This window comes from Grampus griseus (genome assembly GCF_964374135.1).
Source record: "Grampus griseus genome assembly, chromosome: 1".
NCBI lineage: Eukaryota > Metazoa > Chordata > Mammalia > Artiodactyla > Delphinidae > Grampus > Grampus griseus.
In genome coordinates, this window is record NC_139017.1 from 66,949,264 (window position 1) to 66,968,112 (window position 18,849).

Consider the following 18,849-nt stretch of genomic DNA (forward strand, 5'->3'; position numbering starts at 1 on the left):
TATTTAGTCAAAGGGAAATCAGGTTCTGTTACTGGAATCAGGGGAAATTCATGCTGGATAGGAACACTGTCCATTATAATTGGATTGGCGAAAATTAAAAACACTCAACATTGACAAGGGGGTCAGGAAATGGGTACCCTAATATGTCCTCCTTTGGGAGGACATGTAAACTGCTTTCTTAAAGATAATATGAGAGTATCCTTTGAGCCAATGATTCTACTGCTCGGAATTTATCCTGCAGAAATACACGTGTAGTCAAAATAATCACCCAAGAATGTTGGTCATTGAAGTATTGTGTATAACAATGAAAAAGTGCTAATATTTAAAATGTTGGTTAAATTAAATATGGCCTAGAAATTGTTCTATAGAATACTATATAAACCTTAAAAAAATACTTCCATGGAAGAGCTCCATAATAAACTATTAATCAAAATAAACCAAATGCATAAGCATATGTAAAGTGTGATCCCATTTATGGCCTTAAAAAAACTATAAATATGTATTAGATGCATATCAAAAAAAAAAAACAAATATACTCCACATGTTCGACAGTGGTTACCCACCAAAGGGAGAACAGAATGGGGATGGGGGGCAAGGACAAAATGGAACTCTCAATTTTCCTCTTTATATTTCTGTATTATTTGAGTTTTCATGCTCACAATGAGTATGAGTTTTTGCCTATGTGTAAAAATCTAATGTGATCCATATGTTTATACATATTGCTATAGACAGGAATGTGGATTGACATCTTTTAAACCTTAGCATTAGATGCAAGCTTTTATATACAGAATGGATAAAAAACAAGGTCCTACTGTATAGCACAGAGACCGATATTCAATATCCTATGATAAACCATAATGGAAAAAAATATTTAAAAAAGAATGTATATATATGTATAACAGAATCACTTTGCTGTACAGCAGAAATTAACACAATATTGTAAATCAACTATACTTCAATAAAAAAGTATTAAAACCGAAAAAAACACTTAGCATTGATTCTTTCTGATTTGTGAATTTATAGGTAACATTAGTTATCTTTTTTGCTTATCTGTATTTTAATTTTATTTTAAAAATTAGCAGAGTAAAATAATTTACTTATAAATAAGTTGCTACTATGTAATATATAAATAAAGGGACATACATGGTTACTATAAAAATGGGCATGAGCATATGAACAAGAAAATCGCAAAAGAAGAACTATGAATGGCTAATACTCTTAAATGCTCTAATTCTAAAGCATGTAGTTTGGCATAAAGTAAGCTCCTCAATAACCCAGTAATTGCAATTACTATTCCTTATTATTATAATGATATGTGAGTATGAAATACAATATGTGAGTATTATAGAAAGCTATGGAAACCACCCAACAAAGGAAACTGCTAAATCCTGATTGCAAGAATGTTGCACAGTGAAGCTCTTAGAGTCCCAGGAAAAGGAGCCCTCTCCAAGGGCACCAACCAAACTCCCAACGAAGCTGTCAGTCACGTTTCTAACCTACCGGGAACTTCTCTGAGAAGTTCACATCCTTCTGTTAACTATAATAGGAGAACAGCAGGGCAGAGTCAGCAGTCTCCACTGAGGATTCATCTGAAGTTTGGCTTCCTGAGAACTGGTGTTTATTTGCCGTGGGAGGAAGGGGAAGGAGACATGAAAACAAGAACACAAATTCATTGGAAGACGGATATTCAGTTTTTAGAAGAGGGGTACTCGTCCTACACTCCAAATCTTTTCTCTCCCTCACTTCCTACCCATTACTACCTTCCCAAGATTCTTACCATTGAAAAGAAACAGAACCCGAATCAGTCTACACTCCAACCGGTACAGAGTTTAAAAGGTAATGTTGTTAGTGTAGTATTTTATTATCAAAGTAATATATGATCTGTACAGAAAAATTAACAGAGAAAATGAAAAGCACCAATAATTCCACCACCCTGAAACAATCACTTTTAATATATTGGCATATGTTAGTCTATCTCAACATTTTTGAAATCATACATACTTATCTAATTTTTCTCATGTAACCTGTAACATAAGCATTTCCCATGTTTCTACAATCTCTTAATAAAGGTAATTTTCACTGGCTTTGTGGATATATAACAGAAGAGTCCTGATGGCGAGAAGTGCTGAAGCACAGAAGAAATCAGCATTCAGTTATCTGAGACCATATCGTCTGTGGCTTTCAAAACAGGGAGATTTAGGGTTCACATAGATAACTCTGGAAGAGTCATTCTCCTTTAGAACTGCAGCATCCTCTTCTCCTCCTTCAGAGGAATTCAGGACAGAAGACACCAGATCTTGGCCTCTCTGATTCTCTTCCCCAAGTTCCAGGCAAGAAAATGGAAACTAAATGTTGTTCTGGTAAACCGACGACTCTGTTTCTTCCTCTGCAACTTCCGGATACGAGAGAAGTGAATAGGTGACTGTATTCTCAGCCTAGAGAAAGCAGAAAGGAGCAATGGGGATCCACAGAGAGGTCACAAGAATGAAGGCAACAGAAGAAGCGGCAGGGGAGAAGGAGAAGCATGTGGCCGGGATGGCTCACCTCCATTTTGGCAGCCTCTTCAGCATCAGCGAGATTGGCTGTGGGCAAAAAGAACAGAGATCAGCGGGGGCACTGCCTACCCGCGCTGCTGCTTGAGGCCCAGACCAGGCTTGAGGCGAGGACCACTGATCCCCAACTCAGGCCTGCAGGCCAAAAGCTTCATCCCCCACCCACCCTTGGTATCCCAGACATGGCCTCCCGCACGGTCCACACTAGCAGAGGGAGGCGCTCATTTGTGCTGCACTCATTTCAGAGGATCACTGAGTTTTCCTCAAAGCAACCAGGCAGCTTCGGGTATCTGAGATATACTGGGGAGGAGATGGGGGTGTTGGTATTAGAGTGAAGTAATCCAGATGTTTGCCAGCCACAGATGGTGGCCTTTCCACATTGGCCAGATGTAGTATATCTCTGTTGGAACTTTGAAGAATCTGACACTCCCTGATCTCACAAAGAAAGAAAGCATGAGAGTGAGAGTGAGCAAGGGAGGCTGGAGGAAAAGAAAGAAGGAAGCAAGCAACCCAGCCAGTACTCTCCCTGGTAAAGATCTAAGACACATCCAAATGTCCTCATGTTTTTGCCAATAAACTCACTTTGCCAGTGCGAAAAGCAGCCTCAGTAACTGCAAAGCAGCATTCCTCAGGAAGTGGGGAGGGAGTCTGAGACAATGCATCTAGTGTCTTCATTCATCTCCAGGACACAATGAGTCCCTGTGTGCCATGCTCCAGCTTCTGGAACAAACCACGTCCTGAATTCTCCTTCTAATGCATCCCTCAACCATCCCGGCAACTTAGCTGTGCCTTTTGGGAAACCATCAGCCCCAGTGCCTTCCTGCGAAATAAATGCCTTGTGAAATATATTTATGCCGGTGTAGGTAGAAGCAAACATCAAAATGGCTAATCCACTTGTGTTTGCACTTTTTTCTACAGCACTTTGGCCCTGGTGAAGACTCTGGTCCATATCCCCATTTGGCCTGGCCACAGGACATAGGGGCCTTGCTCAAAGCGCAGCCGGACAGCTGTGCCATTTTGCTCAAGCTCTCAAACCTGTTGGCTCTGCTCTGAGTCATACTCCAGCCACCTGAGGTGGAGTCCTCGAAGACTTCTTTTTCCTGTCCGTTTCTGCTGTCTGGGAGTCCCCAGAGAAAGCTCCAGTTTCCTTCGTGCTCTGGCTTTAACTGCAGTCAGGAAGTCGCCTGGAATATTACTGCTCCTTTAACACATTCCCACTTGGGCCAGGGCTTGGATGGTCACTGACTCTCAGAATGTCAGGCCTGGAAGGGCTTAGAGATCACCCAGGCCAACCCACTCATCTCCTCAATGAGGTGACTAAACCCCAAGAGTGGGAATGACACTCAAGATTCCATTTTATGATAGTGACAGAGCTAGGGCCAGGCCTGCGTTTTAATAAGCCTACACGAGTGGGCATTAGAACCAAGATTTGCCCACAGAGTAAAGCCCACTAATGCAAGTGGTACCCCAGAACTTTCTCAGGCCGAAATCTCCTCTTAATGTTCCACTAAGAGCTGAGCCCTGGTACCCTTACCCAATCATTCCACAGAGACAGACTCTGCAGCAAATCTAGGTTTTATTCCTTAGGGCTCTTTCTCCTTTCCTCTAGAATTTTATCCCCTTAATTCTATTTGCCTTAGTCTTACAGCGTCTAACCCCAGTCCTCTGCCAGCTCTTCCAAAGCTTCACAGAAAGACCTAAGTATCTCTGATGTCCTGCTCTGGAAAAATCCCCAGCAGTTCTGACCCCAGAAACTCGGACAAGGCCCTCGCCTCTCTATCTAGGACAGGTGTTCATCTTCTCCTTGTCTCCAGTGAGGTCCTCTTTAGGCCCAGGAGTTAGTCTCAGAACTGACCAAGAGATTTGAGCCCCTGCCCTCTGCCCACTGCCCCCTCCCTCTCCTGTGCTCCCAGCAGAACTCACACAAGCAGCTTCTTGATGCACAAGACAGGGTGTCATTGAGCCCCCAGAGCAGGAGCTGCACTCACCTGGTTCCTCAGGGAGGGTCTCTCCCATTTCCCTGTGTTCAAGGGTTCCTGGGAGGGCTAGGAGGGGCACATAGGAGGTTAGTAGGATTATGGGGTAGGACCTGAGTCTTCAGGACCAAGGACGACCAGAGGTAAGATTGGGTTAGAACCAACACACACCCTTCTTCCACACAGACACCTCCTCTCCTCCCCACTCCCCAGCGACTGTTCTAGCCTGTACAAGGGCTGGTCTAGAGAGATGTAAGTTGGCTAGGTTAACAGTAGGGACTCCTGGGACTGTCAGAAAGGCCATTCTATTGCATCTTTCTTAAGCTTGCTCTGCCTTTTAAAAAACACCTCTTTCTTCCTCTCGGTGTCTCTCCCTGAATCTCTACATTTACTTATCATCAGTAACTGAGGTCTTAGCTATGAACCAACTGCAAAGTGCTTTGTGAGGTATTAGCAGTATTATTTTCTCTTTGTCAACGGCTCTGAGTCTTTTCTCCCTTTTACTTTCTCTGCATCTGGATATCTTTAGCACTTTCTCTCACCAGCAAGCTAGCTTTTCAGTGTTATGAATCGTGACCATTTGCTTATTAGATTTGTAGGACACCTTCCCTTCTCTCTCCGCTCTTTAATGTTAGTACTAAGGGGGAAGGAGGCTGCTTTCCGAGAGTTGAAGTTCTTCAGCTGATTAGTCAGTGAACAAATGTTTATTGACCATCTTGCTGCGTGGCAAGCATGTGCTAGGTGCTGGCGGGGGACGGACGGGGGAGAGCGCAGAACAAGGAGACGTGGTTACTGCCTTCCTGTGCTCTTGCCAATGCCTTTGGAATACAGCTTAGTTCTTCAAAGGTAGCCTGCGTGGATTCCATGACCTGGAATACATCCTTCTGCCCTGCTTCATCTCTCCTTTTTTTCTGCCTCGTAATTTATGGCTTCAATGGCATCAAACTGCCTACAGCAACCTCCTTACTCTTCCATGATCCCCATCCTAGCCACAGTGCTTCTCACTTCCATGTCTTGGCCCCCACGCCTGGAATGCTCTTCTAATCCTCTTTGCCTGGTCAACTGCTACCCTCAAACATCACCTCCTCCATAACGATAACAACTTATACTATGTGATGTTTGCTGTCCGCTAGCTGCCGGCTCATTCACCCTCATAACCCTGTGAGGTAGGTTCTATTCGTGGCCTCATTTTTCAGATGAAGAAACTGAGGCACAGAGAAGTTGAATGTGATGAGAAAAACAACTTTTATTTTCCTGAAAAAACAACTTTGTTTTCCTGAGTTGCTGCCTAGGCATTTTACAGCGTGATAACCTGCTTACACCCAGAATCGGAACATTTGAGATAAGGACTTGAGTTTAGGACTCCCGCCATCAGTTCTCGCTTTGCTTTTCCTGGGGCACCTTTTAAAATAACCCCTTAGCGTTAAGCCCGCAAAATAGTGTCCTCCGCCCCAATCACTTTATAAGTACTAGCGGCTTGCTACACTGCTCTCTCTCTCCTGCTCACCCATGACCGGGGACAGAGGACTGCCACCCCCTTTCCCATTTCTGGGATCTGTAAGTAGCAAGTCTTGTGACTCCACTTCCTTTGCGTGAGCGTACCGAAACTGTACTTTCAATCAAAATGACCCCGGGGTTTTCACTTCCCCAATCTGGGAAGTGAAATCAGATGCTGAGGGAGCTGCCAAGCCTATGTGGGTGGCTTGTGCCTCCTCTTTCAGCAGGTCATGACCTGCACATTCTTAAATGAATACACCAACTCCATCTTCTCCACATATTGCCTAACTCACCCAACGTTATCCAGCTGGTGAGCCGAGGAGCTGGGATTTAAACTCAGGCAGTCTGGCCCCACCCGGGGTGCTTCAGTCGCGACACAACACTGCATTCCTGTGAAGCCTTCTCTAACTGCCCCGGCCCATGCTGGCTTGCGCCAGCTCTTCTGTCCCCCGTCACAGCCTTTGCGTTCTCTAGTACTGGTCTTATCCCCTCTAATTATACTGATCTATTTGCATTTCAGTCTTCCCCACAATATTATGAACTCCCTGAGGGCAGAGACTGAACATCTTTATCCTGGCATCATCCACAGAGTCTATCACAGTGCTTGACACATAAGCAAGTTTGTTCAGGCCTGTTAAATGAATGAATGAATAAAATATGGGACTGTATTTGAATGCTAAGGATGCTCTAGCCCAAAGATAAGGGTTCTAGCAATGTTTGGGGTTAGGGCCTTGACTAAGTAGGAAGTGATAACAAGAGGGACCGAGGGGAGGCACAAACCTGAAATCTTTCGCCTGAGGCAGAACCAGGCTACTATGGTGCCAGCAATAGCCATTGCAGCAATCCAAGCGACTACAGCCACCGCGATCGTCACCGACAAGGAGTTGCTCCAGCTGGACCCTGGGAAACACAGGCGTCCCGTCCCTCCTCCAACACAACACTCACATCCCCCCTCCACCTCACCTGCACAGGATTTCTGGAACTGGGCTTGTGCCTCTCCCATACCCACGTTTCTCTGCTAATCTAATGAAGGCACGCTGTTGAGTGTGTAAGGCAGAGGGAAGGGTTCCTCTTAGCCCCTCGGGGATGGCAGGGAGGGTGAACCTGACGCCTCCACCACTGTACCCAGCAGAGCCTTGAACTGTCAAGGACATGCCATGCCTTTGAGAGTGAATGGACATATCATGAGACATGAGAAGAAATTAGGAAAACCTCAGCTCTTAGGAATGTCCAGGCGCTTAGAGAACTTCTGCACCAATGAGAGAGCTCTGTTCCACTGCTGGGCTTGGTGTGATGGGGCCTATATTTCAAAGAGGAACAACAGCCTTGTCACCTATCACCTGGAACCTGAGGGCTCCGAGCTCTGGCCAGCACTTAGCAAGGTGCCATGCCCCTGCCCTTTGCCCCAGAGCCCAGGTTTGCTCAGATCTCCCTGTAGGTCCATGTGACCTTACCCCTAAATGTCTAACCCCTCTTCTCCCCTCCTTTCATCTGCACAGAGTTCCCACCTTGGACAGTGATGGTCACAGGCTGTGATGAGTACACCGTCTGCCCGATAAATCCCGTGCAGTGGTACTCGCCACTGTGACTGAGGTTTGCTTGCGGGATACAGAAGTTGGAACGCAGATGGGAAAACGTCTTGGATTTTCCATTCTGGAAGAATATGACCTTATTCAGAGAACTGTTTCTCCAGCTGTGGCACCTCAGCACGATGGGCTCCCCTTCCTGGAACACGAGGCTAGGGGTCTGGAGCAGCAGCCAGTCTGAAAGACACAAAGGGACCCCAGGACCCAGGAGGTCTTCACTCAAATCCGAGACCCAGACCATCCTTACTGGTGGGCCACTGTGTGTGGAGGGAAGAGCTTAAGTTTGGAATCAGACACCCCTGCTCTGTAATTCTAGCTCCATCATGTATGAGCTCTGTGATCTTGGGCAAATAGTTTAACTCTTCTGGGCCTCCGTTTCCTCGTACGTGAAAAGAGTCACAATAACACCATTAGCTATCTACAGTAGTTCCTGGCACACAGTAGGTGCTCAGCATATGCTTGTCTTCCTGTTCCTGTCCTGCCCGACAGGCTTCTTTCTGCAGGAGGGATACAGGAGACCCAGGAGTACAGTCCCTTCCCTGAGGGAGGGAGGGAGGGAAGGACCCAGTCTGACATAGGAGGCAACATGTGGGGGGAACACAGCAGAGTCAAGTGTCTTTGGGGAAAGTCACGGACATCTAACAAATGTTAGCTTATTTGGTGCATGTTAGTAAATATGGCATTTCACTTCAGCAGGGACTTTGGCAGCAGTGACACGGGTGGGCCATTAGCCTGCTGTGTACTTTTTTCCCCCGATTTTCATCCTTTTACTGAGGAAAAAGATATTTACTTTCTTTGTCGTATAGGGAATAGAGGCTAAGGTGGGTACTTATAATCTGACCTCAGCCCACACACTCCTTTTTCCAAAAGCTATAGGACAGAGTAGAGTTGGAATTGGAAAGAAAGGGTAGAAAACAACAGATACGTTGGAAGGGAGTCGGGACATGAGAAAGAAATGACAACAGCCATACGTGTGACAGTCAACCACGCTTAGCCCCTTCAGCAGATCGGAATGATGCCAAAACAGTCTCTACACTGGCTGCTGAGCCTGCCGCAAATGCAGGTGAAAATGCTCAATACTGAGGGAGGGAGTGACAACGAAGAGAAAACTCTGGGCCACGGCTACAGTGGGACAATCCACAGGGAAGGTGGGGAGCACCAGATCTTGCTACTTGGGTCACACAAGCTGGAAAACCCCACCTCTCCCACTGGGGAGGCACCCCTGCGTTCCACCCATTTCCTCCCATACCATCCTGTGTATCCCTCCTCTTGAGGAACTCAGGCCCTGGCTAGACATTCCACTCCAGGATTAGGTGAGCAGTCCTGGTTCCCTAGGCTGCCTCTTTTATAAAGGTTGGATTGGGGTAGGTGGGAATGCTGAGAATTGTGAAGATTTTTTTTTTTTTTTTTTTTGGCGGTACGCGGGCCTCTCACTGTTGTGGCCTCTCCCTCTGCGGAGCACAGGCTCCGGACGTGCAGGCTCAGCGGCCATGGGTCACGGGCCCGGCCACTCTGCAGCATGTGGGATCCTCCCGGACCGGGGCACGAACCTGTGTCCCCTGCATCGGCAGGCGGACCCTCAACCGCTGCGCCACCAGGGAAGCACGTGAAGATTTTTTTTAATGGAGTAGAACCCGGAGACAATGTCAAAGCTGCTTCCATGTAGCGCCAGCAACCAATTCTTGCAGTTCTCCTCCCTGTCTGGGTAACCCCCTCTACTGAAGGTGCACATCATTGGAACAGCACTTTCTTCTCAGCAAAGTCTCTACTGGTACCAGGTTGTAACCTGGACAGTGGAAGTGTCAGCCTTAGGCTGGTTTGTGCATGAGGGCCACCTTAGGTCTCCTCGAGGACAATTTCTTGGTGCAGATCTTGAGGGCAGGGCCCAGCTTCATGGTCACGGCACTCACGAGGTGTTCTTTAAGTCAAAAAAGGGCCTTTCAATCCATCTCCTGGGAAACTCCTCTGCAATCTCCTGGAAGCCTTGTAGAGAAGCAATAAACTCATACAACTCCTCTGCACTCCAGTGGCTAAGATTACTGGACAGGAACACAGGGTTGATGCCATGAGTGCTGGTGGAGGCACAGCTGTATGGAGGTTCCTGGGTCACATGCCCCATGTCCAGCTCTCACCGATAAAGGCCCAGGGACATTGGAGAGAGTTCTTTACCGTGACTGGAATTCTCTGAACCCCAGCTAGAGTCCTCTTGACCCCTGTGGCACTTGCCCTGGATCTTAGCATGGGTGATGGCAGAGGAGCTGCAGCAGGGTCCATGTTTGGGATGCAGGCAAGGGCTCCACCACTCCTGTGCCTCTCCTGGGATGGCTCCAAGCACCACCTATTCCTGAGGAGGGCCACTGAGCCAAAGGCCCAGGTGGGTGGCCACTTCTGCCTGCTCTTCCCACTGCCCCCACCAGCTGGACTAAGGCTGAAGAACTGGCCTGAGGCCCTACAGGGAGCCTGAGCCACAGCTAGGGCCTGGCTAGAGGCCTGGGGGAGGCTAAACAGGGGAATAGCTTTCTGGGTGGAGCTTTGGGCTAAGCCTGTTGGTCCTCAGTGCCAAGTTCTCTACCTAAACTGCATCTACATGGCCTCCAGCAGCCTGAGCAGACAGCCCCTCCTGCTGGACTACTGCCACTGCCCTAATAGGCATCAGGATGAGTTGAGAAGCTAGAGGCACATGCTGGGCCAAGGTCTGGTTTACCTGGAATAGGTTTCCCAGCTGTGGTCTTAGATACATCTGGGCCTGGGACAGGTTGAGGGGGAGGAGGTGGTGTTCCCCAGTAGCACAGATTGGGTCACAGTGGTGACACTGGGAGAGTTCACTCCGGGATTGGCTGGTGAGCTGGGAGGCTGATGCTGTGGCCAGATTGACTGAGGCCTGGGTGGTGCTCAGCTGCTCGCTGCGCTGGTGTCTGGGAGAGCTGGCCTGCCGTGTGGCCGCTAGATAGCAGCCAGGCTATGCAGCCGGGCCTGCTGAGCTGCTGCTGGACACGAACTGCTGGAGATACTGAGGCCCACGGAGCTGCCCCTGCAGGGCCTGCTCTGCCTGCTGTTCATACCGTGGCACTGAGCTGTCTGGGAACGAGCGCTACCACCTGAGTCGGGACTCCCACTGGTGCAGTCGGCATTCTGTTGACTCTAGTCTCCATGACAGTGGTTCAGGGTCCCCATGGCTGGTGCTCTGGCTCCAGGCCTTCTAGCTCTTCACCTGGGTCCTTCAGGGTGGTGCCACCTCATGTGCCAGGGCTCCTTGTCAACGCGCCTGCTGGTCGGGTGGGAACTTGCCACCCCCTCCTAGAGAGGAGGAGCACTGAGGTTGAGGCCCTGCCAGGCCTCTGGGACTTCCCTCCAGGACTGTCTTTTCCTGCTGAGCACAGAGGGTAGAGATAGCAGGCCTGGAGCTGCAGGCCCACTGGGCCTAGATACCTTTGAGGAGAATTTGAGAATTGGGTGAGGGAAGGGGACTAAGTGAAGAATAGCACTGACAATATTCATCATAATCACACTGCAGCTTTTCTCTATGGAGAACGTATTTCTTGCAGGAGCTTTGGAGGATCATTGATCTGCTCAGCAAACATTTATTAAGCCCTGTCCCATGCCTGGGGCTGGATATAAAAGGTGGTTAAGACACAACTCTCGGGCTTCCCTGGTGGCACAGTAGTTGAGAGTCCGCCTGCCGAGGCAGGGGACATGGGTTCGTGCCCTGGTCCGGGAAGATCCCACATGCCGCGGAGCGGCTGGGCCCGTGAACCATGGCCGCTGAGCCTGCGCGTCCGGAGCCTGTGCTCCGCAACGGGAGAGGCTGCAACAGTGAGAGGCCCACGTACCGAAAAAAAAAAAAAGAAAAGAAACAAACAAACAAACAACTTTCACCTCAAGTTGAACAGAGGGCAGGGGGGCAGGGAAATGCTGATTCTCCCCAGGACCTGATGGGGGAGGCAGAGTATCTCCACTGAGCAGATAAGGAAACCAAAGCTCAAAGGTAAATGGAATCATCATGTTTACGTGGCTATAATTTCCAGGGCTAGGATTCAGTTGTGGTCTGTCTGTGCATCTGACTCTGCCATAAAAATGGAAGGATTTCTATGAACTAAGGATTTCCTTCTGCTTCTCTCATACCCACCTGCCTGTCAGTGGCCTTGTTACCTTCTTGCCCAGTCAGCACCGAGACAACAGAGCCCAACATATTCTGAGAAATCTCTTAGGAGCTTCCACCTCACCACACATACTAAGCAATGGGGTGCATGAAAAGGGAAATCAGTGGACAAAACCCCTTCAAACAACTCACAGCCATGCTTCCCAGTAAGCAGGCAATTCCCCTTTCCGAAAAACCTCTGCCATGTAAGCAGATGTCTTCTATCCTTGCTCTCCCAGACTCTCCCAGGCCTTCCTCCACTGACCGGAAGTCACGTACAGATGCACAGGGTCGCTGAGGCTGGTCTGCTCTCTCTGACACCTGTAGTCTCCGCTGTCATTGCTGCTGGCCTTAAAGCTATAGCTGGACTCGTTCTGGCTCTGGATGAAGCTCCCATTATGGAACCACAGGGTGAGGTTGCCTTCATACAAGTTGGTCCCCTGACACATCAGCGTCACGTAATCCTCCTTGAGCACATTGATCCACGCAGGCTGAATGCTCACCACAGCCTTCGGGAGACCTGCTGAGGGGCAGAGAGAGAAGGCAGCATGAGGAAAGGGACCCCAAGGGCCTAAGCAGACCCCAAATCTCAGATGATGGAAAACTGTGGCCATGCTAGAGACATCAAGAGAGGAACCCAACCCAGAACTCTTGTGCAACCAAAGGCAGTTCCTCCAACTCGTGCAGCCCAAACAGGGGCCCGCAGGAACCCAGGTTCTCTCAGGGAGCTTGCCTCCTCCCCAGGGGAGAGGACAAAAGGTAGGGGAATGGGAGAGGGGGCAAGCAAACACACACGCACACGTGCGCACACACACACACACACACACACACACACACACACACACACACACACTACACATACATCCTTTGGGGAATCACTTTCCTTCCCTGTAAGCTGAGGCATTCGGACACTAGTGGATAAACTCTCTCCACAGCTGGAAGAAGACAAATGGGGACATCTGGTGGAGGTGCCAGGCTGACAGCCAGACACCACGTTTCTGTTCTGACTGCTTCCATTCTTTCTTTTTTTCTTTGGAATAAAAATTTTTATTCATATAGTTGCTGTGCAATATTATATAAGTTACAGGTATACAATAAAGTGATTCACAATTTTTAAAGGTTATACTCCATTTATAGTTTTTATAAAATATTGGCTATATCCTGTTGTACAATGTACCTTACAGTGTATTATTTTTTTAATTTTAGAATTTTATTTATTTTTTATATAGCAGCTCCTTATTAGTTTCTTTTTTCCTTAAGATGTATTTATTTCTAAATAAAAAGAAATAAATACATCTTTTAAAAAAAGAATGGAAGAAGTCAGAACAAAAAAAAAGGTATATTTATTATTTTTTTGGCTGTGTCGGGTCTTAGTTGCGGCATGAGGGATATTTTTTGCAGCGTGGGATCTTTCGTTGTGGTGCGCCGGCTTCTTTCTAGTTATGGCGTGTGGGTTCTCTCTTCTCTAGTTGTGGCACGCAGGCTCCAGGGCAGGTGGGCTCTGTAGTTTGTGGCCTGTGGGCTCTAGTTGTGTGGGCTTAGTTGCCCTACAGCATGTGGGAATCTTAGTTCCCTGACCAGGGATCAAACCTGCGTCCCCTAGCATTGTAAGGCAGATTCTTTACCACTGGACCACCAGGGAAGTCCCCATTCTTTCTCCTTTAGAATAGACCTGTCCTGACACCCAAGCACAGAGGAGTCTCTGTGGCCTCAGAAGAATAAGAAAGAGGAGAAAGGCTGGCAGGCCAGTCTAGGGAGCCCTGCGTTCAGTGGCCCATGTAGAGCCCCATCCCACTACCAGTCCTGGGAGGTGGAGAGGTTAGTGGTGCAGAGAAAGCAGTGCCCAGCCGTGTTCATCCCACCAAGCTGCAACCAGTGGTATCTCCTATTTGTGTCCAAGGCAACAGGCCCTGAAGCCTTCAGATACATGCAAAGTAGAGGATTTATCAACCCATGGGGTTAACCTAAGCAAATCATGTGATTTGCATGTGGCTGAAACTAAAATGGCCTGGGTTCGTGATTTAGTTTGGAGAGAGGAAGGCAACTGAGACAGAATACAGTTATTTTCTGTGACAGAATCTGTGAGGTCTGACCGGAACAGAAACAGAAAGGCTGTGCCCTGTGGCTGCCCATCCCTGGCTTCCCTGGGAGGAAGGGAAGGAGGAAGGAGAAGGGGGCAGGGCATCTTGTGGGAGCAATTACTCTTTCCTGGTTCTACCTCAGTCCTGGGTTGCTGGTGCACCCAGAGCACCTCCAGAGACGGTGCAGGGAGCAGAGAGAGAGGGTAGCTGGGGGAGGGAGAGGATGTGGTGAGCACTTACCATGTTTCCCAGCAACAGGAGCTGTAAGGGAGAAAGCAAAGATCAGCCTACTTTCTCATTAGATATGATGATTCATCATTATAAATAATCACCTCCTTGCAAATCCCCTTAACTCTCTTGCCAGTCTCTGTCTGCATTACGTTCCACCTGGGTTGTCCATGTCTTTACTTCCGCAGCTGTGTGTTAATGAAATTCCCACATAAGCAGGCAGGTTGGTATCTCTGTAAATCTACTGTCTCCATATTCAAAAGGACACTAAACTGCCATCTGACACTTTTCTCTAGTACGTTTGCTCTGCGGCTCTTGGTAGGGACAATCATTTTTCCTCACTCCTCAAACTTTCCAGTCCTCTGCCTCCAGTCCCGTCTCACTCAAAGATGACGCCTTCCTTTATCCTTCACAGAGAAAACAAACGCAGTTAGACAGGAGGTCTCACGTCTTCCCCCAACTAAATCATCTAACCTATTGCATCTCTATCCATCTTCCTTTCTTGGTTTTCACTGGGGACATCCCTCCTCCCATCTGTGGTCAGTCTCTGTCCTAGGTCACATTCCCTTTCACCCGCTCAAGGATTTTCCTCTCTCTGTTATTCCCTTTCTCCTCTGCCTCACCCATTTCTCGATCTCAGCTGGACCTTTCCTATCAACATAAATATATTCCAGGATCTTTCACTGAAAGGAAAAAATCTCACTTGACACCACACATAATTCCAAAATTATTTTTCTGCTCCCTTTCCCAGCCTGATTTCTCAATTCTTTTTCTACAAAGGCTGTCGTCATTTCTTCTCTTTCCAATCACTGTTTCATTCTCTGCAATTTGAACTCTGCCCTCACCAGTCCACTAAAACTTTTCTTGTTAAAATCACCAATGATCTCAATGTCAAATCAAGTGGACACAGTTCTATTTCTCTCCCAGGTTCCCCCATATAAGTGTATACCTTCACCATCTGCCCAGGTACTCGTGCCTGGAAACTGCAAGTCCTCTTTTATTCCCCTCTCTCTCCCAAACCCCATCAGCCTTTGCACCAGTAAAGTCGTGATCATCCTGTTTCCAGTTAATTCTTGAATGTGTCAGCTTCAGTCCATGTCCACACTATTTTAGGTCACCAGCAGCTTTCTCCCATCTCCCAACTTATCTCTTCCCTTATTTTGCTCCCCCGACAATTCATTCCCCACAGAGAAGCTAGAGTTATTTTTAAAATAACAAATCAGATAATATCACTCTCCTGCTTACATGCCTTCAGTGCTCTTCCTTTGCTCTGAAAATAAAATGTAAATATTTACAAAGCCACACCTGACACAAGCCCTGCTCACCTGTCCAGCCTCATCTCGAGCCATACTTCCCCTACTCATTGAGCTCCAATAACACCAGACCTCTTCAAACTTGGGGCTTTTCTGTATGCCCATCCCTCTACTTTAAACCTGCTTCCTTTGTATCTTCAAATGGCTTAATTCTTATCATGCTTCAGGTCCTAGCTTAAAAGACACTTCCTCAGAAAATTCTTGCCATATCATCCCGTTAATGTAGGCTGTTCTCTCATGTCCCCCGCAACAAGTGTTCTTATCAGAGTATCCTGTTTACAGTTTCATTGCCATTTCCCAATTCATATTTATGCATTTGTGTTCCTTTATTTACTGTTTCTATCCCTCAGTAGAATGTAAGCTCAAAGAGGGCAGTGGCCATATTAATTTTATTTGCCAATGCTCTGGAAATCATTCATTGAGTCCATCTAGGTGGGAGATAAGAGAGCCCAAAATTGCGTTGACAATAGAACGTAAAGATGAGGACACGGGCATGAGAGAAATTTAAGAGGGAGAGAGAACTTGGCACTTGAAGAGATATGAGGGTCTTGTAAATGGGTGACTGGGAAAAACATTAGCTGTGCTCACACAAATATAAATGTTAGGAGGAGAAGGACATTTGTGAGGGGAAGATGAGAGCTGGATTTTGAATGTGTTTTGTTTCTGAGCTGACAAATCAATTTGGAGGTCTCCAACCAGCAGGTGGAAATATGAAATTGTACTTGACACAAACAAGAAAGATAGGTTTGGAAATTATTGACACAGAAGTGATCGCTGAAAAGCAGAGTGTGCAGGGGTGACAATGTGGCAGTGCAGGGAATGGGCAAAGAAGCAGGGCTAAGAGGAGGAGGAAGAGAAGAAACAAGTAAGAGATGAGAGAAGTAGAGAGAAGGCACCTTCCATGTATTCATCCAACAAATACTAGTGAATATTAAATATGTTCATACTCAGTATAGTACTGTCACTGTGAGGGAGGCAAAGACCTTGTGCTTTAGGTCAGGAAGGCTGTCTCTCTTGTTCAGTGATAAATCTCCAAGTCCTAGAACAGAGCCTGCACGGAGCATTTATTTAATGGGAGAGGCCACAACAGTGAGAGGCCCGCATACCCCAAACAGAAAAAAAGAAAAAGAAAAAATTGAGTTACTGAGCAATGAAGACCTAAATATGGCAGCCCAGATGAGAATGGAAAAGATGGAGTCAATCTTTGTGACTTAGCAAAAGGGCAAATGGATAAAAATTCCAAAAGTCTCTCCCAGGAGTCTTGTCTAGGCGTCACATTGGTATCACTATAGCAGAGGTAGGGAAGCATGCCACTACTCCAGGCCTCAGCTTCTCCATACGAAAAGTGAGGTAGTTCAGTGCTCCTTTTTCACGCTATTCTGCTTCAATCCATTTCATCCTGCTCGTGGGAGGATACTCTCTCTTCCTCACCTCCACCTCCTGTCCCAGTATCATCCGGCATTGAGGGCCAAGGTTCCCAGAGCTGAACAGATTTTACTATCGACCATAGTACATAACTTGGAAAGTGGCTGCATGTCCTCTGGGACCATACTGAAGCACGTTTGAGGGTAGATACTCTAGAAATTGAGCTTGGGGAGACATTCCTGGCAATAAGGCTTCCCTACTTGGTCTTCCCTAGACTCTTCCACCCACCAGCACTATCAGTCCCTGGTCCCTAGCTCACAGCTGAGAACATGGTCAGAAAGGAGCGCTCAGTTGCAGCCTAAGATCCTGTCTTTCTATTCGATCGGTGACAGGACGTATCCCCATGTTTGTGCAGTGCAAGGAGGCATGCACGATTCCTCTGGTCCCACAACTGATTCTAGAATTGCCTGGCTTATGTATTCTCTGATCCCCATCCCCCGGATAACCCAGACCCTCCTGTGCTTTTGCCCAGGGGAATCTCCTTTCACGTAAAGAGAATAGGCTTCTGCTGCCTGAAGTGGTTTCAGGGGCAAAGAGAACAGCCACTGCCCCCAACCATGTGTTTTATTGCTTCCCCCCACCTCCTATTGGCCTAAGACAGCATTAGCCCTCCCGTCTAAGATATGGTCCCAGTGAAACACAATTTCTAAGGAAGGTAAACACCTTGGCCACTCATTAGTCCTTCAAGTCTAGGTCACTAGACTTTGCTCGCAGCTGGCTCTGCTCTGGGGGGTAGCAGAGCACCAGGGACCTCGGTGCACAGTGAAATTGGGCAAAAGACTTAAAAAAAAATGAACTCTGCTGGGCTTCCCTGGTGGTGCAGTGGTTAAGGATCCACCTGCCAATGCAGGGGACACGGGTTCGAGCCCTTGTCCAGAAAGATCCCACATGCCGTGGAGCAACTAAGCCCATGCGCCACAACAACTGAGCCTGTGCTCTGGAGCCCGCGAGCTACAACTACTGAGCCCATGCACCACAACTGAGCCCGCACGCCTAGAGCCTATGCTCTGCAACAAGAAAAGCCACCGCAATGAGAAGCCCACGCACCACAACAAAGAGTAGCCCCTGCTCTCCACAACTAGAGAAAGCCCGTGTGCAGCAAGAAAGATCCAACTCAGCCAAAACTAAATAAATAAGTTAATTAAAAAAAATGAACTCTGCCAATTTCATAATTTGGCAAGGCCAGCAAGGTTGTCAGAATCTGATTTTCATCAGCCTGCCTTCACCCTCCTGACTTTCCTGACGTGCTTCCCACACCAGCCCTCATCCTTGCCCAAGCTCAGCCCCAACCGAGGTGACAGCAGCTGAGTTAGAAAAGCATGCCTGCCTCTGTCCCTGCTCCACTGCCCCTCCTGGGGACCCTGCCTCACCGAGGAATAGCAGAGCCGTCCACAGTAGCATGTGGCCCAAAGGATGGCAGGATGTGCAGGCAGCTCGGTCACTCCTGGCAGCAGGGAGGGCTAGGAATGAGGGGATCCCCATCACCTCCTGGAGCGAGCAGGTTGCCTCTGACAGCCCAGCACAGCAGGCACAGACTTCTCTGGAGGCTTGACACATTCCACCCCAGAGAACAGACAAATTCTGGAGTCCAAAAGAGGAAGTGAAAAGAAGTGTTGTTTTTGTCATTGACTCCTCCCCTTCCACCCTCTTTCGTCTCAACTTTTCCATCCCAGAACTTTCAGGGTTTCCTAGAATCAATCTGGCTCAGTCCCACTCCAAATTCACAGAAAATATGGAAACTGGGAAACAGATTCTCCTCTTCCTCTGGGGCCACAGCTGGGCTCAGCCTCTGGGAGGAAGAGGGGAATAAATGATCACCCAAACTCAGCTCAGAACCTCCTGTCTGTCTCTCTGCTTAGAAAAGGTGATGGAGGAGAGTGTGTCAGCAGAATCCCCGTACTTCTACATCTATTTAGAGGTGCAGACACTGGCATCAGACTCCTCCTGAGATCGAGCATAGCGACCTGAGGCCAGCCCCCACCATTTGATTTTCTTTATTATCGTAACCCTGACTCTGTTTGTGGAACAGAAGATTGTGGAACAAAGACAAAGA

At 47.9% G+C, this 18,849-nt stretch overlaps 1 protein-coding gene across 4 annotated transcripts; it reads right to left on the reverse strand.

Moving 5' to 3' along the window:
• Positions 1–1,851: 1,851 nt before the first annotated feature.
• Positions 1,852–18,364, reverse strand: LOC309818459 (low affinity immunoglobulin gamma Fc region receptor II-like). 4 transcript variants are annotated; one of them, XR_014296353.1, is made up of 8 exons: positions 18,167–18,364; positions 14,071–14,091; positions 12,015–12,272; positions 7,534–7,788; positions 6,806–6,925; positions 3,135–3,269; positions 2,545–2,582; positions 2,335–2,435 (listed from the first exon to the last, which is right to left on the reverse strand). XR_014296353.1 is itself a non-coding variant. In XM_082648215.1 (7 exons), the coding sequence occupies exons 1-7, from the start codon at positions 18,351–18,353 to the stop codon at positions 2,346–2,348; spliced, it is 966 nt and encodes a 321-aa protein (XP_082504341.1). In that variant the 5' UTR covers positions 18,354–18,364; the 3' UTR covers positions 1,852–2,345. The 4 variants fall into 4 exon arrangements, 3 of the variants coding, with proteins under 3 accessions (XP_082504341.1, XP_082504340.1, XP_082504342.1); XM_082648215.1 differs by lacking the exon at positions 3,135–3,269 and having other exon boundaries at positions 1,852–2,435; positions 12,015–12,269; XM_082648214.1 differs by lacking the exon at positions 3,135–3,269 and having other exon boundaries at positions 1,852–2,435.
• Positions 18,365–18,849: the final 485 nt, after the last annotated feature.

Excerpts from the sequence above, each read along its gene's own strand:
- LOC309818459 (XM_082648214.1), bottom strand. The coding sequence starts at position 18,353 with ATGTGTCAAGCCTCCAGAGAAGTCTGTGCCTGCTGTGCTGGGCTGTCA. Across the intron at positions 7,789-12,014 it reads GCATCTGTACGTGACTTCCG|ACTGGCTGCTGCTCCAGACC; the intron begins GTCAGTGGAGGA and ends TGTGTCTTTCAG. Across the intron at positions 6,926-7,533 it reads TGTGACCATCACTGTCCAAG|GGTCCAGCTGGAGCAACTCC; the intron begins GTGGGAACTCTG and ends TGTGTTTCCCAG.